Below are 26,654 nucleotides of genomic sequence, written 5' to 3' on the forward strand. Positions count from 1 at the left end.
TACAACAAACCATCAATAATAAAACAATATACCAAAACTAAAGAAATAAAAGCAAAGAAAATAAAATGAAAACAAAAAAGTCCAATAAGAATGGGAAAGGAAATGTAACCAGGGAATTGATCTCCACCCTTTTGAAGCTGCCTTAAAGGTCCTCCACTGCACCACAAAAAGCTTTCACAAAAAGTTGTTCATTCATTTGTGCACGTGCCTCTTTGTCCCACTCCTTTTTTCTTTGTTCCCTTATGTTCTCTTTTCGAAATTTGATTTTTCTCCTCTTTTTTTCTGTTCCCTTATGCTCTCCTCCCGAAGTTCAATTCTCTTCATCTTTTCTTGAATACAAGGTGCATATTTATATACACACATTTGTAATATTATTGTGATCTTGCCTTAATGGCGAATTAATAGTCAATTAGCAAAATAGGGAAATAAATGGTCTTGATTGAAGAAAAATAAATCAAATTAAAATCATATTTTTCTCTTTAGGAAGAAATTGAATACAACAATCAATATATTATTTTTAATTATTTCTTGTAATGATTGCCATAATGTTGATTCGAATTATTACCAAATAAAACAAAATTTTGAAAATATTCTAAAGTGATCTTTCATGCATGCATTAATATTAATTGCTTATGGGCCTACTGCACCATTTATCCAAGAAAATCACGTGGAACATCTCTCCCATTTAATCACCATTCTTTTCTTTTCATTTTATTCACGTGCACCCCTTTTTTTCTTTTTTCCTTCCTTTCTTTTTTCCTTTTGGTTTTCTTTTTCCTTTTTTCTTCTTTTGTTTTTTTTTTTTATTTTTCTTTTCTCTTTTATTCTTTTTCTCTTTTTTTTTTCTTTTTTTATATCTTTTTTCCTCTTCTTCTTTTTTTCTTATTTCCCTTTTTTTCCGTTTTTCATGTTCTTTTTTTTCTTTTCTTTTTCCTTTTTTTTCTTTTTTTTCTTTTAAAAGTTTTTTGCTTTTTTTATTCTTTCTTCGTTTCTTTTTTTTAATTACTTTTTTTTTTAAATTAAACAAAATAGTAAAATAAAATTAAGAATAACAAAATAACATAAAATAAAATAAATAATAAAAAAATGAATGAAATAGGACAACAATAAAAATCAAGTCTCATTATTTAGTTACTCGGACGAAATTGGATGTTGACACATAGTGCTACAGATCAAATATCAAAATGTGGTCATTAGAGACAAAGGATATATTCACGGAATGTTCCTCACTTGATGCAAAGTCTAAAAAGATCATACAACCTACTTTAAGCAAATGATTGAAAAAGCATGCTTGCTTTAACAATGTCTGAAGCTAGGTTTATAGATAACATTTTTTAGACCAAACTATCTAAATGAATTAGAAAATCATAAACAACGTCTGAAAGAAAGTATCTCTCTTTGAAATCATCTAATAGACTATATGAGCAAAATAAGCTAGTGTCTCATGAAAACAAAACTCTATCTTTTCTATAACATTAAGGCTAAAAGGAGTTTTTATCCAATATAGTGTTATCTCAAGCAAAACGTTTTAAAGAAAACATACTGCTAAACACTATAGCCTTTGAAAAAGTATCTAATGTTGATACCATTTAATATTTATACACTTTGTATGTTTTACCAAACAATGCATTTATGAATGGAATGATAAATGATAAAATGTCTTGAACATGCTACATTGTCTAACACTTATCAACGTTCAAAACATCTAATGCATGTATGATAAAGTATTTCGATGCTTGGATACTTTGTTTATTGATATTCGTGTAGATCAATAAAGTAGAAAGATATTATCAAAACCACTACACCCAAGAAAAAAAATGTTATGAGAGAAGAAGAATATTTTAGGAATGTTTCCCTTGAAGCCATATGCTTTATCACGTCGTACAAGGTCAGTTTTGCTTAAGGCTAAGAGAAAAAACTCTAACCCTACAAAGTATGTTTTTATAGAAAAGAATGTCTTACAAATATATTTCGGGTTTCCAAAATGTTGCTTACTACATCCTGTTTATGATGTAAAAGATGAAAGTTAACATGTCATGCGTAAAAATTGAAAATTCATGAATGTTTGTTATCATAAATCCATGAGAAACGTCATCTTTTGAATTACTTCCTCTCATTGACAACTTCCTCAATATTTACATTTAATTCCTCAAAATGATTTTACTAAAGAAATTTAAGTATTCTTTGAGTATACTTTGAAGTAAGCTTAAAATCATCTCAAATTAACTTTCCTCCAGTAGTAGGATACTTTTGAATATACATTTTGTCCCAATTTTACTATTTTCTTGACCTAGTGTGTTTTTGATGAGTGCATAATTATACCCATATTTATGTTTTAAAATTCAAACTTTTGATAAGATTCTTGTGCTTAAATGATTGATTTAAAGTAAATTTGTGACGATTGGATTTCTTAAGTTTAGGAATTAAAGATGCTTAAAATGTGATTCTTAGTTGCATAAATTATTTTGGATGTTCTAATGTTTATTTGTGTAGCTGAAGTTAAAATTTTATTATTTAAAGCATGAAATTGAATGGTCAAAGTTGGTCTAATCTGGTCAACTTAGGGTTCCTATGCAATTTTGGAAAGAAAGAGATGGCTAAAGTGCAATTAGAGGAAAATTCTGGACTTCTGTGCAATTTTGAATAAAATAAAAAGGGTTGAAATGTAATTTTGGGCATGAAATTTAATGGTCAAAGTTGGTCTAATCTGGTCAACTCAGGGCTCCTATGCAATTTTGAAAAGAAAGAGATGGCTAAAGTGCAATTAGAGGAAAATTCTGGACTTCTGTGCAATTTTGAATAAAATAAAAAGGGTTGAAATGTAATTTTGGGCAAATATAAATCAATTAGATATTTTAAAAGATAATTTGGAGAAAATATATCTTAAGATATTTTATTTGATATTGTTAAATAATTACCTTATTTAACTATATCAATAAATATCAAAAGAAAATATTTGCCAAATCTTTTTGAATCTAAAAAAGATATTATCAAATATTCTCAAAACCTGATTAAATCTTTTGAATATTTGGAAGATATTAGATATAAGATAAAATATTTTATCAACCGAAGATTTAGAGTCCAAGCACAATCAAGCCTATATATATAAAGAGACCTACGGGAGGCAGAAATCAAACTCATTCATTTTCTCAGACTCCTCCATTGGAAGCAATCATCCATCACTCCTCTCACTTTTATTTTACCATGTGTTTCACTTCATTCATGGAGGACTAAGCTTCTACGGCTATTCCACTGTAATTTCATTATGGATTCTGAGGTTAAGTTGATTGAATTTAGAAACTTTCATATGATTAAATGAGTTTTTACTACTAATTGAGAATGTAGTTTGATTGGTGGTAAGAATTTCAGCTATAATTAATTGATAATTTACTTTGATTAATTAGCTTTTAATTTGGTTAGAAGATTTAAGAATAAACATGATTAAACACAATAGGATTTAATTGAGAATGTACTTTGGTTGAATTCGTTGTGAATAATCTAGAAATGTCTTGTAATTTGATTGAGAATCTACTTTGGTTGATTGTATGATCACCCTCAAGTTAATTAAGAATGTACTTTAATTAATTTGAAACTCAAACAATAATCAATTGAAGAATGACCTGTGAATAACCGATGATAAATCTATCTTGAAAAAACAATAGAATTAGCCTATTTCATTATAATTGCTTCTAAGTTTTCTGCTTGTTCTTCACTTAAACTCAAATATTCTTCAAACATTAATTCCATTAGCATAGTTTTTCACTTTTATTCTTAAGCATTGCATAACATTCATAATAGTCAAATATTGAAAAACAATTCTATATTCATTGAGAGACGACTCAAAGTTACTTTAACCTAACTACTTTCTTGAATACTACTTAGTAATACTGAAATTACCTTGAAAAATAGTATTAATTTAATACTTTTATCGACAACGTATCACTTTTACACCTCAATTTCATGATTTATACTTTATACTGAATTTGTCTCACTCTAACAAAATCATAACTAGTTTAATTACCGTTCAAAGGTAATTTTTTAAAGTATTTTTTATATAAATAAAAAGCATATTTCGATTGTTTTAAATTTTTACTTAACTTTCTGTTTAAATGTGAATCCACAACTTTTAACGCAGCGGAAATATATTTCAGGGTACTTTTTTTTTTTTTCTACAAAATCTAGAAAATTTGGAGTGTAAATTTAACAAATTATGAGGGGGGTACTTTAGACAAAAAAAAAAGAGTGTAGTTTAAAAAGATTAGGAGGCAAAGTTAGGATATTATTAGGAGGGGTGAAAATGAAAAGCAAATTCGACTAAATGAAGCCCGATGAATCATGAACAAGAAATATTGAGACTAAATGGCCAACTTTCTCTAACTTGGAAGGAAGTAGGATTGGTATGGGAAGTATCCTAGGGAGCAAAAGCATGTAATTCTTAACTCTCAGACATAAGAGTATGGAGATGCGTTGACTAGTTCCTTCAGAAATGCAACAACTTCATCCGGTGATCCAAGCGTATACCGAGCATTCGTTTGTGTTCTTCCAACAGCACAAGAAAAGTAATTCTCTTTCTTCAGGTCAAGGACATTCCAAGAGATCTTTTCAGGAGCTGGACGACGTGGCGCACGGCACACGTGATTATTTGTTTTCCTCTCAGAATTTGGCACAACACGTCCCTTATTTTGGGATGATTTTGCTGCTCCATTTTTACTTGCTGGAATCTTCAACGATGATATCCTCTCCGCAGGATACTTAACTCCTTCTGTTACCTTACTTCGTGGAAGACCCACACCAATAGAAGGTAACTCTGGCTCAAAAAACGCATATATATCTTCATCCTGCTGCATCCGATAATGTTAGATTCCGTAGCCTCAATGCTATCAACCAAACAAATTGGAGCAACAGAGATAAAAAAACATTTTAGATCGAGAATACTTCGGGTAAATCATCAGTACGTTTTAATAGATTTAACAGGAATTCCATCTGGAAGAATAAGCTAAGAGAGGATGACACCAAACACGTGCATTTGTAATCTCTAATAGAAAAAAATATATAATTTTGACTTTACCACTCTGCTTTACATGTTGATAAAGCCCAACCAACAACAAATTTACAGTGATTTGACGTAGGCAGCTCAGGAAACAATTGATAATGGAGTTCAAAACTCATAAAGTTCATGGTGATGCAATGAAAAAGAGCATTAGAAGGAGTAACTTCCTGTGAAGGAGAAATCCCACGTCTAGCAAAACAATGCAAGGGACTTTCTCCTGTTAAAAAAGGGGGGCTAAGGCTCCTTCTTTGGGCATCCCAAAATTCTCTTTTTTATTATTTGAGAGAAAAATCCAAGAGAGAATACTAGCTTTGTTTAAAGGTTTTCTTGGCATTTGGTTTTTTTCTTTGGGTGAGAAAGATATGTAATTTGTTTTATTAGTAAAATTTATACTGGTATTTTTTTTTCTCATGTTTATTTACTCAGTTTTTCTCATATGATGGCCAGACTTACACGGTATGGAAACAAACAACTAAAAATTGTCACATATGAAAGCGCTCAACAGGACATTAAAACAAACACAATTTCTCCCTACGCAGATAAACAAACATAATAAAAGTAATTCACAAACATATCAGAGGTCAAATTAAAATTTAACTCACCTTTGTTAGAAAATGTCCTATACACAAAACATAATCAATTGGTGTTGTCATGGATTTACTGTGGACTATCTCCCCTAGAATACGGTCAATGGCTGCTCCCTGATTAAATGAAAGATAAGTGCATATATATTAACTCTAAACATTTTCGGGTGAAAAAGAATTGAGAAACATAAATTAAGACATTACCTTAGTAACATTAGCAGCTCGCACCTCAACAGACCGGCTCCCTTGAACAACTTCAACTGAAGCGTTAGAAATTGGCCCTGTCCAGAGATGCTGCAGCATGTCCCTTGCTTGCAGTCTTCCAAACTCAACATCTATATCACAGTGACGGGATCAGTAATTTGAAATACAACGGAAAAATACAAAATAGGTTTACCGAAACAGAATTCAACCACCTGAATGTCTGTAACTCCATACAAGTGAAGCTTCCCTTTCTTCAAAATGTGATCGAGGTGTTCTATCTGTGAAGTAGTCAAAAACATGCTGCAAGCAAAGGATCATCAAAGTAAGTCAATATTGTGAAGGAGAAAGACAATCGAAATGATTGAAACTTCAAATAAGCACCTTCACACTGTCAACCCATTCCATATTTAGTTGCTCTGGCATTGTTGTCATCCATTCTCCCTTAGAAGGGTTTAAAAACATTCCATTCTCTGCTGCTAGCCAGATGTCATACTCTTTGAAGTTCTGTAATAGCGATAAGTTAAAATTGGATCAAGTATTTCATAAAGAAGAAAGTAATGTACCAAGAATTACTTGATCTAGAACTGGTCTACCACTTCCACTAAGCACAACAACTGTGGTCTTTGGGTCACTGCAAAGTTCTGCCAAGGGCTGTTTCAGTTCTGGATGAACTGTAAGTTCCGTTTCTTGATACTGATCACCTTTTCTCTCAACTGGTACAGTTAGAGTTCCATTGAAACCCTACAGTTCGTATTACCAACACGAAGGGAAAGTGTTAAAAATTATGACAAAGTATTCATGGTTTAATATTAGTGAAGCACTAAAAGATATGGGAGTATTTGAATGGATAACACAATAAAGGAAACACAACTTTGGAATTAGATTCATTACCGAAAGTATCTACATAAACACACACATAGTTCCCAGGGTTAACCAGGCCTTCATAAATACAGTTAAAACGACATCATCGCTTGACTTCTCTTGATTCCTTGACTACTTTACAGCCAAGAATGATGTATTTGTTCACAAATTATTTAATTGAAATACTACACCGACTATCTTCCCTAAATAGGGTTTAGAAGTTTTGTTCATCTTTCGACAAATAACCACATCGTGCCAAGTCTATTATGATTTTTCAGATAATAGCAACGTGCCATAAATTCTGCCAGGTTCTGGAAAATTTCCCCGTTTCCAAAAGTGATGAAACTGTTGGATGTCTAATAAATTTTGTTATCTTCAAGCTAAATAAGTCCTCATTTTACAATGCAATTATTTTTAATATTTGCTCATCTTATCCCAGACTGAGTTTGCTTTGGTTCAAAAGACTGAGAAAGAACATACGGTTTGTTGATGTCGTGAGAAAAATAGTAATTACTTGTAATTTTCCCCTTTCCAACAGATGAGTCATTCCAGTAAACACTTTAGATCTAGCGTCCATTACAGTCTTCCTTATTTTCGTCTATGAACTAAGTCCGTTTTATTTTCACCAAATCTGAACCATCATCTAAAAAACTACAAAGTGTTTTTGTTTTTCTAAAGTAGCTAAAAGGAAACATTAGAATATTTGGACAAAACATAAAGGTTTGTAAGGCACCTTAAACATCAGTATTCAAAGAAGTCATAAGATTCATGTTAAGACAGCGTACCAAAATAATCAACCGATTATTTGACTGCAGATAACGCTCAACTGCAGTCTCCGTTGGGAGCCTTGGTGGGACTTGTTTGGTCCTTAGTTGTGCCTCATCAATAGTATCATTTAGTTCACTGCAAAATTCAAAAGATCAGGATTACTTCGGTATTGGGAATCTAGTTCTAAACAATTAGGTATCTTTACATCATCCTCCTACTCCTAAAATTACAGCATCAATAGTAAATAACCATCATATTCTTTTATAAGTATAATTAATCAGGAAAATCAAGAAAATAAAATCAATGTTTTATTTATTTCTTTAACAAAAACAGTACAGGATGTTTAAGAGATAGAAGAGCAGACTAAAGAAAAAGAGGCAGAGCACAATCAACTAACATAAAGGAAGATTATCAAATCCATTTGTTTACAGCCTTCCTTATCCTTTGTATGGTTATACTAATTGACAATGTTCCTTTATTTTGGTTGATTGTGCTCTCCACCATCCTCATTGTAAATCACAAAGTTCTGATTTATAAGACCAGATATCGTGAATACTCTATCTACATTTATACCTCACAAAAGTTTCTGCCCATTCCTGAGCAGTGTGGGTTGTTACATGTTTAAAGTTATGCTTATGTCTCTTCTCTCGTTCTTCTGATTTCATATTCAGAGCCTTGGCAATTGCAGCAGCAACTTCTGTGATGTTCCAAGGGTTGACCAGAATTGCCCCAGCGCCAAGTGACTGTGCAGCACCAGCAAACTACACAGAGAATACCAAATGTTAGATCAAGAGAATACTTTAACATCCAGCTTAACATAGATATCAAGTTAAAAGAAAGAAATATACGCAAAAGTTACGTTTAAAAACAATAAATGAGAGGCATTGAGAGCCCTCTATAAACAGAGATCTATAATCTTTACAGGAATAAGAGATGAAACTTTGTATCTAATTTGTCCAAACTATAAATTGTAAAAGTTTAAGATAAGAGCAGAGAGCACTTGTTAGGAGCTGGAGAGTATATGAAAGGAGAAATAAAGTAAGGAAGTGAGATAGAATAACAAACTGCTTAGGCAGTTAGGAAAAGGCGGGAAGGGGGTCTTTATAAGAGGACCCATTCATATTTTCTGTAGACAGTTATCTACATTCTTTGTACAAACAGGTCTTGGACCTTGTGAGGGAGGTTAGGCTCCCGTGTTCATCATTGTATTCGTCAATCATTGCTGAGAATACAATTCAATTCATTTGGTCTTTCGTGTTTGTGTGCATTGTCGTGAGTGAGAGAGGGAGATTGTGAGGATTCTAACTTAGGTTCCTAACAGCACTCGTACGAATTTAAGACCAGATTTTTAAAATACTAATAGGTTTATAAGGGATGTGAGTTGTTCAATTGCTATGGATTTACTTACTTAACTCATTTTCTAACAGGTACAATTACCTAAAGACATAGACTGTATAACAGAGTTCCAACTACTAATTTTTTAATCAATTCTTTCTTAATTATTCAACATTAACATAGAGCACGCATTGATAAATTTAAAGAAATCAAAAATACACGATAAAGTTCTAGTAGTTACTTCGCTGAGAATGAGAACCCCTTTCTTTTTATCTTGGCAGGCCACAAATTCGTAACTTACAAGATTCATTCCATCCCTTAAAGAGGTGACAAGTGCTACATCTGGGTAAGAAATACGGAGTATAAACACAATATTAGCAGAAAATTTAAACAAAAAAAGTTAATATCATCAGCAAATAACCTTGGTCCTTCAATGACAACTAAGAATTTAGGTAAATATATAATAAATAGGCCAGTGCTCTAGACATATTTGTTGGCGTACTTTCATCTTTTCCCAATATATGTAGGCCCAAAATGTAATATTTTAAGCCAAACTTCATTTCACACTATTGGGAAGTCAGATGTTCAAAAGGGGAAAACCTTTACAGTAACAAGAAATCTACATCTCTCCTATCTTTCTACCCCTATTTATATATAACTAACCCCTCTAACCAACTAAACAACGCATTATTTTTCTAACAATCATGATAAATTTCTCCTATTCCTTATATCCTAACACATTCTTAAGCAGTTTCTAATGCTTTATACATTTAAATAACATTTGCAATGAAGAGCTTTAGAAGAAAGGTGATGTCCAATACATGACAATAATTATCATGTCCAAATTGAAACAATCACATTCTATTTCAGAAAACTTGTATGAATTTACAAATGTATGAAAAACTATCGTAGTAACACATGCTGACAATTGATTAAAGGTTTGACATCAGAAGCTAATTCATGGACTTTGGCAAAGAGGAAAATAAATCTTAAAGCAGCTAAAGTGTACCCGTAACAGCGTACAAAGCACATAGTTTATGAAAATCAAGAGAGCAGTCCTGCAAGCACAGCAAATTCATTAAGCTGTATTATTTTAATGTGAAAATAATTAATATGGGATGTATTGATCATCAAAATAAGAGTAAAAAAGGTCAAATTTTATTTACATCTTATGTCATGACTTATCCAACAATAAAGGTACATAGCTATGAATTTGGGTGTAAATTAATTGAGTTTCCAGGACTTATGAGTTTGACTTGTTAAATGATAAATCAAACCTGTTTGCTTAACAAAGTAAAATGTAAATTCAAGCTTACCATTAAATGTTTTTCCCCGGTCTACATACTAAACTTCAAAAACTGTAATTTTAGATAAGTTGTATATTGTGTTACTTGGTAAATTATATTTCTATTTAGTGAATTGTAATCTTATTTATAATATCTACTACTTTACTAAATCTAAATATTCACTCAGTCTTTTGCTCTCTTATCTTATAGACTGGCATAAAATTGTCTGCTAAATATAGAACTAATAAACTTAAAAAGTAATCAAAAAGCAAAAACAAACCAAACAAGTGAAACCCAAACTTCATACTCGAACAAGTCATGCCTAAGCTTTAAATTTGGCTCTTTTAAATACAAGAACAAGCTTGAGCAAGTTTACAACCTTTACTGTGAACTAAACCTCTATCCTTGGTCCTTGTTTACATGCCTAAGTCCAACAAAATTTTTAATTTAATTGAAGTTAAATTTTTATTCAATAGAGAGAAAAGGACAACTTTGCAATCAGTCATGTTGTCTATAGCTGATTATCAACCCACTTGGACTAATTTCCCATACCCTTGAAAATTACGCACCACATTTGTTTTAAGTACATATATACCATATCCAAATCTAAAACGATACCATTCTTCTTGTGTGCAAAGAAATGGTGGCAAGCGTAGCAACCAAGATAATACAAAGATACATAATTCCTATTTCTGACTAATTTAGGATAAAAGTATATTTACATACACAAAAACTAGTGTAAAAATACATTAAATATGTTTTCATTATAATAAGAACAAATGAAGGAAAGTTAAATACTTTAACTAAAACATGTTTGCCCCCGTTACCGTGATTGTTCAAAATAATATTAAAAGGAGAACCTATGCAGCGTGTCTCGTACAAAACTACAGATACACGTACAAGACAGATAGAATAAAGGTAAAATTGATAAATTGAATTATGTTTTTAGCTGTTACTGGCTAAAAGTTCCCCAAGTAGAATTTTGACATTTACACTTTTCACTCAGGTTAATTAATACAGTTGCACTAATCACCAGAGGATTTGACATATACCTAAGATCTTCAGACCAACATGAAATTCGTTTTTACTCATTTTCAGTTTTCCAACTTATGTGAATTCAATAAAGGTTTGTTTGTCACAGTTTATATGTTCAAATAGAAAATCTAACAAGATATATTACAGAAGAAATGAATCTTGCATTGTGTTGGACATTGTATGAGCATATTTTTAACGAATCATCATATGATCATTGTATTAAAAACACACCAGGTGATGTATGGGAACGGTAGCAAGTGTTCCAAATCTGCCATTGATGCGACCAACAATTTCATGGACCTGGCTTGTAAGCTTTTGATCTGTACATTTGCAAGAATATAAAAAACATTATGGTCAAATGATGGCTGTTGAAGATATAAAACTTTCTTAGTCTTCCACCTAAACTGCTTAATATTTTTGTAAAGTTGGTGCATTCTCCAGCGAAGCATATTCCTAGAGCAAAACTATCCCAAACTATATGGAATACAAAACCAGTTTAAAGCTCTACCTAATAGCTTAAGCTTTTGGGAGCCTTAATCTTTAGCATGGTAAATGACCTTTATGACCAAGTGGTCAAGAGTTTGATCCTTTCCGCCACCAAATATAGCTTAAGCCTTTAAGAGAGCAATTGTTTAACACATGCTATCAAGACAAGGGGAGAAAACTGTACAACTAAACACCCCAAATGTTGGATGGGAATCGATAACACAAATTGTTGTATTTTTACTAGAATCATCAGTTTATAGACTATGTTGAAAGAACAATAATTCAACTACACAGGTGTCCCCGTAACAATATATTTTCTCCTTCAAAACTCTTGAAGCAACAAAATGATTCCTTAACTTCCTGCAGGTTTGCACACCTCATAAAACTATCATATCTTAAAGTATAGCTACCTAATAAATAATTAACACCAACATTACAGCCTAACAGAACTTGGGCAATCACACAACTAAAAATCACAAAATATATAGAATGTAGAGTAAATGAAATGGCATAATTATTGTTGTGAGCACACAAATATTATGCATGCCCAATTTTCATTTCAATAATTTCTCATTAATAAAAATATTTAAACATGAATGTGAAAATACAATATGTAAGTCACGAAGCATATATATACTATTGTACAATACAAGAAAACTCAAACGATTTGTTTCTTTTTATTTTTCTTTTTTCCATTTGTGTAGAATAACTTGTTTCCTCCAATAAATATCAGATCATAATATAAACTACAAAGGAACAGCAAACACTATTGATCATCCAATTCTTCAACACACACACACATATAAATGAAATAATTTAAGTGTCATACACTCAGGAACATCTGTCCTTGTTGGCACGGCAATTTGAAGCAGAACAACTTTATCACGCCAATCAGGACTCTCTTCCAAAAATTTTTCAAATGCCAGAATTTTTTGAGGGATTCCTTTGATCATATCAAGACGATCAACACCTAACATTACCTGTCAAGCCATGAAATGGTTTAGTAATAGTCAAATGATAAGGAACCAAGTTAAAGTAGCACTTGGCACTAAGATCATGCTGCATTTCCCATTTTGCTACATGAATTAGTTATAAGGAGGATGGTTCTTTGTGGCCATTGGCCCGTAATAGCTAACCCCTTAGGTGTCTTTTTCTGTTTCTTTTTTATCTAATTTATTTCAAAGGAAAAAAATTTACTCGGGTGCAGAGCATCACGGAACTCCATATCTATAATTTCATAGTATTTAATTTGTCCTAAACTTTGATTACTCTATATAATCTGTAATTTATAATAGAAAAGGAAATTACAAATCAGACTCATCCTCAATTAATAGGATCAACATCTATAATACAATATGACTAAGAAAGGAAGTTACTACAAAGTGAGAGATGCACCTTTCTCCCTTTAAATCTCTCTTGTAATTCTTTTATGTGACCCTTCACTTGAGGAAGGTCAAGTGCACGTATGAATCGTTCTGAGTCTATACCTATTGGAAACTGACAAACAGGGCAAAAGAAAAATAAACAGATCAAATTTTCAAGTTTAGTATGCAATTGGTTAAAGCTAAAGAAGAATAGTTTCAATCAAAATGTTTTATGAAAGTTTGTAGTATAAATTTTATTACATAATTTTAAATGTACATATGAAGCTTAGGCATTAAGGAAGAATTCTGTGAAAACATACTGCTGCTACTCGAGTCAGCTTCCCTTGATTCTCAACCCCTTCAGGCGTACCCTCAAGTCCAAGTATGCGGGTACATGCACTGACAAAATGTCGTGCATAGTCGTAGGTGTGAAAACTAGTCAATAAAAATTAAACTTATCCACGTCAAAAGCAGTTGCAACATAATAAAATGAAAATGAATAAACTTCAATAAAAAGAATCACAAAGTTTAATGCATGAAGAAAGAATGTCAAACTAAACTGGAAATATTAGAATCTGTCAAACTAAACACACACACACACATTATTATTATTTTGACTGCAATTATTATTTACTCCTGTTGATTACTCAAAGAAAACTAATATTGAAACAATGCTGAATGTATCTCCATGGCTCTTGGAAGCTCCTGTTTCAATTTTATAGAAACTGACTGGAGACAAGGTCAGATCTTAAAAGGATTGTAATGATTGAATAACATAAACTGTTTAAAATGTTAGCTTAAATGAAAATCTGTTTTACCGTAAGTATTTTATAAATTATTCGTAATAATTTTATGAAGCATAATTACGGGTTTGGATTTTTTTCATGTTCACAAAATGTAACGAGGTCCTAACCTAAGCATGTTCAGAGAAACTTGACTTTATCAATTGCACTTTGGTCCCCAAAATAATTTCTCAAGTCGCATGGTTGACAGCTAGCCCATATGCATAACGAGTGATTTATCTTGTCCTAACCGTGAATTCCGTACAGGTAAACATTTCATACTCATTGACAAATACATTCTTAACTATTATGAAGAGTAAACTGCAATTTACCCAACCAAATCAGCTGCAAGAACAGCATGCAGAAGCTCTGAACGAGAAGGCAATGTCCTGTGAATCTCAGAAGATGGAAATGGGGTATGAAGAAACCAGCCAACTTTCATTTTGGGGTTATAATTCTTTAAGCATTGTGGAAGAAACATAAGATGGTAATCATGGCACCAAACAACATCACCCTCTTCATAGTGCTTGTTTACAACATCGGCAAACATTTGATTTGCCTTCTGGTATGCTTCAAATTGAGATTGGAAACTACGTGTGGTAGCAAGGCGGTCTTCTTGTGGAAGTCCAAGGTAATGAAAAAGGGGCCATAGAATATTGTTGCAATAGCCATTATAATATTGATGAACAATCTCTTCATCAAGAAATACTGGGATACACCTCTGCACCACAGGTAACAAGAGAAAGATTAAATTTAAAATATTAGAATTTATCGATGAAAAGCACAAATGTAAATGCCAAAATGGTTCCAAACAGCGTAAAGGAGAAACTATTGTACCTTTTCAGCCAAAGCTTTAGTAAGTGCCTTTTGTCCAATCTCATCTGGCACATTGACTCCAGCCCAACCTATCCACCTTGCCTCCAAAGCCTTCACACCTTTGTAAAGAATTTGTGGTGTTAGACTATTTGTTTTAAATTAATGGACCAAGTTCATCGCCAAAATATAAGAATTGCATACTTTATAACCCACTTTCTAAATCCAATTACAGATTAAATCATATGAAAATTTCAGAGCAGACACAGTAGACCTTGAAATATGAAAAACTAAAAGGGTAAAGAAAAGGAGCAAACACTCCACATACCTAACAGAGCGCTCACCAGGCCACCAGCACTTATCTCCAAGGACCACGAATCCTCGCCTTTCCTAATTGCCGAGACTGGCAGCCTATTGGCCACCACCAAAAGCCTTTGTTTGAAAGGTCTCCCATCCTCCCTCTCGCCCCGTACTGCCGCCGCCACTCCTTCCAGTAATCGTTCATAGGAAGCAGCAGAGTTATTATCTTCCCTTAAGCGCGGGTCATGCTCAAAATATTCAGTAATCACATTATTATTATTATTATTACTATCAGGAGCCTCATTCAAAAGAGATGCCTTGCTGCTTTTAAAAAGCTCTCTTCGTCTCATAAGACGTTCAACACGATCCGGAATAATATTAGAATTACCATTGTACTTGTTCCCGGGCTTATGGTCACTCTGGAATCCAACCATTGACGTTGAATATCAATTTATTATGTAGTAAACCTTCCTACCCTGCATTTCGTTTGCAAACAATAATTACGAAACATCCCCAATTCAGCCTCTAACAAAATAGATTATAACAGAAGTGAAAGAAATTAAACATTTAAATACAGCAGTTGTTCCAGTGCCAAATGAAAATGTTCTAATAATGAAAACTAAAACAAAAAATAGGCCCATAAGGAGAAAACAGTATTCACGAAATTACAGAAGGCAGCAAGGTGTGAACAGGATGGGCATATAAGTTGGAAATTTCACATTGGATAGCTTATTTATGCAAATGGAATACCCGCATCTCTGGGCTTGATACATTCATGGAAATGGAATACAAACAAAGCAGAGCAATGGAAACAGAGGAGGCAGTCGAAATACCGGGTAGTTTTTTTTTATATAAAAAAAAACAAATATATTGCACGGATGGTATATTGGAAATACTCAAGTAAGAGCTGTCCATCTGATGAGAGAAATTAGCAAGTAATAGAATAGTGAAAATTACAGAAACGAGTTCAAAAGGCCAGCTCAGGAAACGCCTCGGAAATCAGCGGACGCTGAAAGCAAACAAAGACGTCTGGCTTAATGAGTCAATTTTCCAGCTGGGTTAGGGGCAAAGGGTTTAAGTCAGATAATGTGGGTACGTAGGGAGAGGGCAATCTACAGAATCAAATGGTAAAGAATTATCAGTGAGAAAAGAAAACTAAAAAAAAAAAAAAAAAGAGAGAGAGAGAGAGAGAGAGAGAGAGAGAGAGAAAGCAGTAGAATCCTCGTGTTAGCTTTATAAGGCACATATAGCCTTACTGCCATGCAGGTGACACCCAAGATTGTGTGGAAAACAGAAAGAAAAAATTTTACTCCGAAAAATAGATAAATTAACCCATATACCGTATATCTCAATATTACGTATGTAAATAACGTGATTTTTATTTTATAAATTAATTTTGAAAAATTGAGGTTTTATATGATATTACAACTATACAAAATTTATTTTAATAAAATTTATTATTTATTTAACTGTTATAAGAAATAAATTTTATGAAATGAGTTTGGAAGCAAATGAAAATATTTACACAGTTGGATAAGTTAACCAGGATGAAAATCATTCCAGAAACAACCAATGCTCCCAACTCTCAAAGTCACAGGAGCGTTCACCATAATATTCTAATGGTTTAATTAGTTGGTTAAAAGATCTAAAATTTGAAGTTCTGAGATAAAGTGTAAGAATTCATCACAGGATTATCAAAACAGAATCGACCCTTTTTTAAACCCTATCATAATTCATTCTATTATTTTTAAATTTTGTGATTTTTTATCTCAAAATATCTGAATGCAACTTCTATTATTCTGATGTGAATCAATTATTTTCTCTTATTTATATTTTAAAATTAAAATAATTACTTTAACAATTTTAACTATTTATTTAAATTTAATCTTTTTCCTTGATTTTAAACTTAACGATTTATAAGTATAAAACTAATTTTTACAATAAAGTTATAAAAATTATTTACTTTAATTTTATAATTATTATTATTATTTTTATCATCATAAAACAATTGAGCACCCATACGTGTTGTAGATACTTCCATTCATTTTAGATAAAGCAAACTAAAGAAGTCATTTTATATAGAATAATGGGTTAAAAATGATTTTAGTTTTCAAGGGGCAATTTTGATTTTAGTCTCTCTTTCAAACTAAGGTACAATTTAGTCTTTTTCAACTTTAGAAAACTCTAGTTTTAGTCATTTTTATCAAATTTTTTTAACTTTATTATTGTTTCAAACGCGTTTCTCAGTTAACATTGAAACAAAAATGTGTCAAGCAGGATAAACAATCCAAATGCTAAAATGAAACGTACTTGAAACAGCAAATAAAGTTAAAAAATTTGATAAAAAAGACTAAAAGCAGAGGTTTCTAAAGTTGAAGGACTAAATTGTACCTTAGTTTGAAAGAGGAACTAAAGTCAAAATCGCCCCCAGAACTAAAAACATATTTAACCCTAAAATAATTTATCTAGTTAGTATAATGTTTTTCTATATATTTAGTTAGTTAAAATGTGTGATAAGAATAATAAATTATCTCTATTCACTAATACTGTCAGGTAATGTAACTTAAAGTATGCTTTAGTCATTAGTTTTATTTAAGGAGGTCATAACTTTCATTAATTTTGCAATTAATAATTATTATATTTTAGTTTCTTAAAATAGACTCTTTATTTTATAAGAATAAATTTATTTCTATATATGTTAAAAAAAATTGAACCATTTATCTTAGAATGATGAAGATATCAATGAAGGTTTTTTTTTTATTAAATATTTATTAAAATTAAATTTCATCTATGTTTTAAAATATGCATCAATTTTGTACCTCAATTTTTTAAACGAATGTAGAAGGTTTTCAGCAACTAATGATATTAGAATCTCTCTTCCATTTTAAAACATTCTCTCCTCATTTCAACTATTTTTCATTATTGCAACTCTTTCTTGTGGTGAGAAACCAAGAAGTTGGTTTGAGATTATGAGTATGGTAATAGTGGTTATGGAGAACTTCCTCCTAGAACAATGTTTGTGAGGGTTTTTATAGTCGTTTCAAACATCCTCAATCACGAACTATTCTCACAATTTTGGACCATGTTTAAGGATGGGAATTTAAGGTTTAATAATAAACTATTTGGAGTTTGGAGTCGATTTCTAAGAGAAGAACTAGTTTTTGGGGAAGTAGTTGGAAAGTTAAAGAAATAAAAACAAAAATTGGTCTATTATTGAGGGTCATCCCACCACCAGCCTCTTACGGCATCTTCTTAACCTTCACCAGCCTCCATAAGTACTACGAGGACCGTCCTCACCACCATAAAAAAGAGAATTGCAATAAAGAAAGAGATAGAAAGTCATAAGAAAAAGAAAAAGAAAAGAGAATCTAAAATCATTTGTTTTCGAAGATATATTACAATTTTTTTTAATAAAAGTTAAGAACAAAATTAATACATATTTTGAATTAAGGACAAAATACAATAGTAAGTAACTTGAGAAAAAAAAAAAAACATATTAAACATCTTTTATACAATAAATACGTAAAGAAAATCAATAACCTAACAAACTTAATCTCGAGAAGTATGTGAAGAGTTTAGTTAGCAAGCATTATTAGCAAGCATTAAGAAAATTATAAAAATGCAAACAATATGTTTCCGATGAGGGTATTTTTAAAATAGACTATTAAACAGAAAAAATACTGCAAGTCCTTTTCTCACTATGTCCAAATCTTTTGGAGTAAAGAAACCAGTAAAAACAAGTGTATTAATTTGTTATTTTAACAAAATAATATTATAAATTAAAAATGTTACGCCATTAATAATAAAACCAAAATAATAATAAAATTCACCACTGGTACCTAACATCGGTTTTTATCTCCAACTAATATGATGGTTGATATTGAATTAGCTTCAACTGAATTTTGGCTGGTTATAACATAGAGTTTTAATTTAATATTTGTAAATATTCGTAGGATTTTGTATTTATTTTATCTTTAATATAAAATTCTTATAAGACTTTCTTTAAATTACTTTTAACAAAAATAATTTTAAATTTTATTTAAAATTCAGAGTCTTAAATTTATTGTCATATTTATATGATAAAAAAAATAATTGTAGTTATATCAAATTGGACAAAAATATATTTATGGCACATACGACATTTTTTATAATCTGTAAATAACTTGTAATAGTTTATTATCTGTAAATATCTTAATAAATAATTTAGTAAGTGATTCTCTATATTTTTTTAAGAAAAAATATCATTTGACATTTATTTCTTTTCTATTATTATTTTTAACTAATAAAAATATATAAAATCATTTTAAAATAAAAATAATATTTAAAGGTATTAAAATGGAATTATAAAAATATAATAGTGTTAAAATATCATGTTCCATTTCTATAACCAAGTTAAGCATCGCAAACACCACAAAAAGTGTCCGCAGAAGGGTATGACTACATTTTATTTCAGCTTCCATTGGACATAGGGATCCATGCAATGGTTGAAGTACAATTGGCAACCATAATTAGAGATAAAGTGGTTGGCAGGTTTGGTTTCCCCGCAGATTTTGCAGAAAAAAGGGAAGTATGGGAGGACTCTCCCTTGGACTTTTTTGTGTTAGTCCAAGGAGGTATTTACATGAGTAAAGCTGAGGATGGGAAAGTCGCCTTCTTGTTCAGTGCCCAACAGGTTAATGATATGAACCGGGTTGGAACGTCATCGTATTGCTCCCCGGAGATGGCGTTTCACTTTGAGGGATACCCGCAGAAAGGAGAAAGTGGAATCAACCACGTCAACTGTTGGTAATCAAGAGAATTCTGATGATAATCAACTTCTAAATTTTAGGATTCATTACCTATTGTATATTATCTTCATCCGAATCTTCTTTAGGATGAACTATTCTTAAATTTTTTAAAGAGAAAGCACTTTTCGATACTAATGAGTCATAAACGAATCAAACATTACAACATTACTTTCAACCTTAACTAGTAAGATGTTTATGTTCTTTCTATACATATACATACGTGTGTGGGTGTGTGTGTGTATATATATATATATATATATATATTCTTAACCATTTTTAGTGAATGTTCTAACATCAACCACTTCCACGAACTGAGTGACGAGAACCAGAACAAACCGTCCGCTGTTTTTCTTGTGCAACCTGTCGCCGGAGTCATCACTGATGGCAGCACAGCTGAGAATCTGGAACCGTTTGGAAGGGTTAGGAGGTTGATGATTGGTTCACAAGATTGAGTAGGGTGTAAGGGTGGTGGGGTATGGAGAAGGAAAGGATGAAGAGAGAAGAGGGTGCGAGTTTCTTTTTCATTATTTGTTAATTTGGTTAGGTAATCTAGTGATATTTAGTGAAATTAAAATTACTAAGATGATTGTACCTAAATTTGTGTAAGTAGATTAGAATACTCAAATATTCGTAAATATAAATATTTTGTTTACATTCTATTATAAATGATGCCCATCTAGTTTCTAATCTTGAATGCAGCCTTGTCTTACACTTATCTAGTCCTAAAATACTAGAACTGTACAGTAAACAAAAAGAAATAAAATTAGAAATTTAAAAAGATAAGGGATATGAAAACTACATAATAAACCAATTGCATGTTGGTCCAAGGAAAAACGACAAAAGTAGTAATTATTAACAGAAGATTTGCAGCGTTTTCTATAATTTTCTCTGCCAAGTGAAGGCAAAGGGGGTTCGCATTATTAAATTGTTGCAGGCAGATACGAGAGATCCAACTCTTAAAAGGAACGGCCACCCGTAAAAGCAATACACGATGACAAGGGAATTCCAATAAACCATAGATTTGTCAAACATGCAGAGCACGAGGTAGGTACCACAAATTTTATGGCTCCGTACAGAAGACATGGACGGTATGGCCTGAGATATCATACCTAGTGAGATTGTAATCTGAACAATCCAAGATGGGGCTAATGTTAACGGATGATGTCGTTTTGACATCCACCAAATATGACAAATTTGATGTTCAGATGGATATTGAATTATGATGAATCAAATATACTTTCTTTTCTAAAGAGGATAAATCCCGTCCGAATAGAAAAAAAATCAGATTCTCAAATCTTACTGTTAATTTTTTTTTTTAATTTCTATTTCATAAAAGTATTAAATAAATTTATTTAAAGAAGAAAACATGCTTTAATCTTCTGTTCAAATCAGGTTAAGGATATTGAAGTTTGTTTAGACTCGTAAAGCTTAGATGGTCAGATGTGCAGTGTCAAAGAGTTCCCAAACAAGCTTCTTCTTTTAGTTGTGTTATTGTAAAAATTAAATCTAATCCTTTCCCAAGCTCGTGACTTTTCCTTAATCCAATTAATTTAACTTCTCATTTTTTTTTTCCTATGTTATTCTCATTATTCAATCCAAACAAAGACTTATCTACTTATCTTCTTCTTCTTCTTCATCTTATTATTATTATTATTATTATTATTATTATTATTATTATTATTATTATTATTATTATTATTATTATATATATGTATATATATATCTTAGAGTTTTTCTATATTTTTCCTGTTTACACACTTTTCCCTCAACTTCAATCACAACTAGATATCTCCAATGTTCGACTAGGAATGTGTAAAACATAGAATCATGAATAGATTTCTGACCTGTTTATATACACGAATAAAATATCAGTATTCCTGAATGAATCCCCTCTTGCAATTGTAGCATGTCTCACTTTCAAACAAAATAACAAAAACATATCTACTAAGATGTCTATATGTATCCCAATTATAGAAGGGTGTGACAAGACCCAAACTACAGGGGATATCTTTCTTAAACAATGAAACGAACGAGCCGTTTAAGCATTTCCAGTTTTGGTAAGAGCCGTATAAAGCACTTCAACTAGCTTAACAGAAGTGCACTTTTATCGTGGAAAGGACATCTCAGAATGAAAAAGCCGTTCTATTCCCATTAATATAATGGATAATAACCCAGCCATGCTTTTTGACTGCTGATTTCTAAAGAGAATTTCAGGAATTAAGATAAAATGAGAAAGAATGAGCTGACGAAAAGGGATGCAATAGCATCCTCAGGAAAAGTTGGCTTGACTTCCTTAAGAAATACTGAGAATAATTAGTCGTAGCATCTGAGGTAAAATGACAGTTTTAAGCACAATAGTGGAACGCAGAAAGTTGCACTATATGATAACCAAGAAAAAGAAAGTTCTTCCTTTCTACTTTTGAAAAGAAAAATATTCCCTGGCTAGTATGGTGCGATAAGAAAAACAAACGAACTAACAAGAGATTAGGATTGTTTTAGGCAATTACTTCCTTTATCGATAACCTACTGAGATAGATGTATATGGTATTTTGAAGGGGATTGAGATGAAAAAGGAGAGGACCGTGGCGCAGAAAAAAAAAAGCATATTAGAGAACTCAGAAGGATATATAAGTAATGTAGTAGAGAGAGAAAAGGGATATAGCAAAACAAAACGGTGTGTCTATATCTATCTATATCAAATTCATTTGTCAAATAAATAAGGAAAATAATTGAGTCCCTCCTCATTTTGAGGTGATGGGAATGGAGAGAGAATAAAAATTATAATAAATAAGTAATAGAAAAAAAGCACAGATTAAGAAAAAAATTAATGAAAAGGAGATAAAAAAAAAAGATTGAATACAAGATAATACTAACTCGTCAATTAACAATTTAACTCGCATTAAATACATCAAGTTCCTTTCATATTATCTTTCATTTGCCTTCTATTTTATTATGATATAGACTAACATTGAATATATCCGAATATTTATGAGTATGCGATCCTCAAATAGTTCAATATGCTTACAATAAAAAGACAGAAATTCACACATTTTTTAAAAAGCAATATTATTATATTAATGAAAAACTAACGCTGTATGTATCATGCATTTTTATCATACTATTTTAGTTTATCAAATTAAACTTTAATTGTTGTTAACAAATTTGTTACTTTTATATTAATATATTTTCAATACATATTTATTTATATAATTTATTTATTTAATTCATGTTTTTAGTTAAATATAAGATACTGTTTAAGTTATTTAGATTTAATATCAAAAGAATTTGAAACAATCAATTAGAGAAAGAGAAAATTAAGTTAGGAAAAAATACATTGAAAGTTTTAAAATATAGAACCCAGAAAATAAATTTTAGCACTTACTCAATGTGTACACCAAAATTTAATCTCTTTTTTACTAGGAAAAAGACATGCTGTGTATTTTTTGATGATAATAAAAGTTAATAATAATTATTATTATTATTATTATTATAATTATAAAATTAAATATAAATATTTTTTATAATTTTATTGTAAGTAATTTTTTTATTTTGTAAGTAATTTTTTAATTAAGAAATAATTAAGTTTTAAAAAATTTAAATTAAAAACTATTAAATTTAAACAAACGATCACATAAAAAATAATATTGATAAAATAACCTTTTTAATTTAAATATTAAAAAGAAAAATTCTCAATGATAAATTATTATTATTATTATTCCAATTTAAATATGGTGGTGAGAATGAATGTTGAATTATACTTTTCTTATTTGCTAAAAAAGAAAAAATTGTAGAATTTTTCCTTTTTTATCTTCTTTTGTGTCAAAAGAAAATATACTAAATATAAAATGAAGAACAACCTATAGATGAGAAAAAATGTTATTATAAAATATTAAAAATAAACAAATAATTAACAAAAAATTTAAGTGAATGTAGGACCCAATTACTGTATAGCCTACTTAGGACAAGAAGAGTCTACCTCATACTCCAGTTCGATTCCTGCAGCGAAAAATGTTTAACCCTATTGGAGCATACTAGATCGAACCAATTATGAAAAAGATTATGTATTTATATCCAAAACAGCGGTCATTTAATATTGTTATACACTTATTAATAAAATTTTAAAAAAGTCAACAAATCTTATATTTTTTTCAATGTGAATAATATTAATTGTTCTTAGTTATATATAAAAATATTGTTGAAAAATAGTTTAGAAAAATGACCAGGACGACTACTTTGATAAAAAAACAAGAAAACTAAAATATTATTCTCGTATTTAGAGTGATTAAATATAACTACCCACATACATGATAAAGTAATATATATTTTTTTTTCTTCCTAGGTAGTTGTAGCATATCCTCATTTATTGTCCCCCAAATTTTTCTTTAACAAATTTCATACTTTATTTTTAATAAATTTGATGTTTTTACTATTTTAATTATGTAATTTTACGTTGGTTAATTATGTGCTAAGATATGCTTTTTATTTAATACTCGGTAATAACAGAAAAAAGAATAAAGATATTACTACAGTTAATTTAATTGTATTAAATTTTGTATATATACTGTTAATCGTTACACCCAGCTCATGTCCTTTTCATGATTCGACAGGCAATACATCACACCGCAGCTCCTGAACCAAGAGATACTATATAAATTCATCAGTTTATACTTTTTTTTCTGAGGCAGTGGCAGTCAACTTGCTTGTGTCTCTGCTATCAGTACTGGTCTAAAAGATCCATTGGATAATTGACTCTCAAGATTTTTATTCTCTCCAATAGTGTGGTTCACCATAATGCCCTATCAAAGTGTGTGTATGAAATGAAACGGAACAGCCTTTTTGTACGGTGGTAAGGAAATGAAAGAAAAGTACGAAACTGAGACCGGTGAAAGGAAAAAGAAAAAACGGGAAAGTTAGTCTCTACGTAGTACAATCTGAAGGGGAGGAACTAAAATCTATAGAATTAAAACACTTTCTAGTAGCAAGCACATAGGTCATTTGCAATTGAATAAAGATGGCTAGCATATCTTTTCCTCGAAAGATAGCTGTCTCTCCTAAGATGCGAAGCCGCGGGCATAACATAACCTTTCCGATTGGGTGTTTTGTGCAGGACTAGTCTCATACTTGCCGTAATCATCACCCAAGTTGAATTCTCATTCTAGTTAAGTGAAGCTGAAGTTACTAAGTGGAGTTAAACCCAGGTAAGAAAGTAAAAGTTTTACTGCCAACCAACAATTTTTTCCATCTTTTATCTTGTAATCCAAGAAACATCTATTGAAATTCTCTAAAACATGTTCAAAACTTTTACCGAAACACGGACAAGCTACTAATAATAAGTATTTTCTATATATATAAAAAAAAAAAACAGCACTTCCATTACCACTAATAATAGATGTGCAGATTATGCATAGTGCACATATATAATTTGACCAGGAAGGCGGGTGTTGAACCTTGGGAGAAAAGTATTTCTAACTAATCTATCTTATTAGAAAACGGAAGAAACCTGAACTTTTGCAGGGTCCATCATTCCTGGCATCCACAAACGCTACCACATGGGTACCTGAGTGAGTCACATGTGCTGCTTGATCTACAGAGAAACAAGAGTCATCTTTAACTTAAAGGCCTATCCTCAGAAGCCATGGCCCCGATTCATTTCTACCGCTTCTTTTCCGCATTATGATATCATAATACGATGTTTCCTTTCTCTTTTAAAGTTCCCATTCCATCCTCTACCCAGACACACAAAGGAAAGCCAAAACACTCTAGAAAGAAGCTTCACATCGTAAACTACAAGGTCGCAAAGGGCATTTCAAGAACCAAGTGGACGATTTTTCTCGGAGACGCTCCGAGTCCAAAGAAACAAACTAACAAACACCCTAGGGGACCACAAACCCGCTAACACGATGTCACCTCTGGTACTCTTGTTCCAATATCTACCAAAATCTCTACCGGGAGAAGCTCCTATAAACAATTCCACGAAATTTGACCATAACTACTTCTGGATTTTTCACCCTTCACTTCATAAAGGCTTAAATAACTCGTCAGCGATGCCATAAACCGAAGAGTTTACTTTTGCATTGGAATATATCTGCTAACTATGAAGTGATTCCAATATACGGGAGAACGGATTACTTAAATTCGCAAAAAATGAAAAATAATTACCTAAACAACAAACGTAAAATTTCTCGAATAAAATTCGGCACGCATGAAAATGGCATTTCATTCCACTAATGAAATCAAACTAAAAAACGCATGCAAAAAACAGAGATACGGCAAACAAAATGAGGTGGTTTTCGTTTTCGTTTTCGTTTTCTCAATTTTGTTTTCAAGTTTTTCTCGTTAGCGAAACAGAAACAAACTTCTCGTCCTGAATTCGTGCAAGTCACAGAGAATACCAGAGCAAGATCGTCATAAATAAATTACAACGTGAAAATTAAGAAACGCAACAGTCTCAGGCGCCTAATCGGATAAACTATCCGATTCAAACACCTGGCAATCATATAACAGAGCAAGATTCATGTTAAAAGAGAAAGAGAGAGATAAATCTGACCTGAATGACGCGAAGTTCTAGGAAGTACGAATGCTTGTTCTTCTTCTTCTTCGTTGAAGAGGTTAAGCAATTTGCGGAGAGAGAAAGCGAAGAGAGAATTGAGGTTTCTTCTGAAAAGGGAAGAGGTAAACGGAAGGGTTTTATATAAAAAAGGAGAAAGAGAGAGAGAGAGTGCGCATTTTGCAGACATAGAATCGTCATTCGTCACAAATGCATTCCTTTTGGCGGGGCAGAGAGGTGTGGGGGGCGGAGTAGAGTAGAGTAACCCTGCTTTCACCTACCCAATCAATTGGAGGGAATTTTGTTCTTCTTTTATTATTATTTTAAAAGTTTAAATTTCCTTTTTCTTAATCAACTTTATATTTAACACAAATTCATTGTTACCACGAAATAAAAAATTAAACAGTAATCAAGAAAGATAAAGAAAATGATGATAAAAAGTGTAACCGTCA

At 31.3% G+C, this 26,654-nt stretch overlaps 2 protein-coding genes across 13 annotated transcripts; one reads left to right on the plus strand and one right to left on the minus strand.

Annotated features, from left to right (window-relative positions):
- Nucleotides 1-4,258: 4,258 nt before the first annotated feature.
- On the minus strand, nt 4,259-26,428 carry LOC106779555 (alpha,alpha-trehalose-phosphate synthase [UDP-forming] 1). 12 transcript variants are annotated; one of them, XM_022776619.1, is made up of 19 exons: nt 26,203-26,427; nt 15,257-15,344; nt 14,897-15,055; nt 14,593-14,690; nt 14,088-14,476; nt 13,294-13,408; nt 13,005-13,106; nt 12,439-12,589; nt 11,355-11,443; nt 9,812-9,860; nt 9,044-9,144; nt 8,041-8,228; nt 7,485-7,602; nt 6,412-6,579; nt 6,220-6,342; nt 6,051-6,138; nt 5,839-5,969; nt 5,653-5,751; nt 4,259-4,841 (listed from the first exon to the last, which is right to left on the minus strand). In XM_022776619.1, exons 2-19 carry the CDS (start codon nt 15,300-15,302, stop codon nt 4,443-4,445), a joined length of 2,613 nt encoding a protein of 870 aa, XP_022632340.1. In that variant the 5' UTR covers nt 15,303-15,344; nt 26,203-26,427; the 3' UTR covers nt 4,259-4,442. The 12 variants fall into 12 exon arrangements, with proteins under 12 accessions (XP_022632340.1, XP_014523165.1, XP_022632341.1 ...); XM_014667679.2 differs by lacking the exon at nt 26,203-26,427 and adding an exon at nt 15,826-16,054; XM_022776620.1 differs by lacking the exon at nt 26,203-26,427 and adding an exon at nt 15,538-15,653.
- LOC111240824 lies at nt 19,286-20,970 on the plus strand. Its single transcript, XM_022776622.1, has 2 exons — nt 19,286-19,653; nt 20,590-20,970. Exons 1-2 carry the CDS (start codon nt 19,349-19,351, stop codon nt 20,648-20,650), a joined length of 366 nt encoding a protein of 121 aa, XP_022632343.1. The 5' UTR covers nt 19,286-19,348; the 3' UTR covers nt 20,651-20,970.
- Nucleotides 26,429-26,654: the final 226 nt, after the last annotated feature.

The sequence above is a fragment of the Vigna radiata genome, unplaced genomic scaffold (genome assembly GCF_000741045.1).
Source record: "Vigna radiata var. radiata cultivar VC1973A unplaced genomic scaffold, Vradiata_ver6 scaffold_364, whole genome shotgun sequence".
In the NCBI taxonomy this organism is placed as follows: domain Eukaryota; kingdom Viridiplantae; phylum Streptophyta; class Magnoliopsida; order Fabales; family Fabaceae; genus Vigna; species Vigna radiata.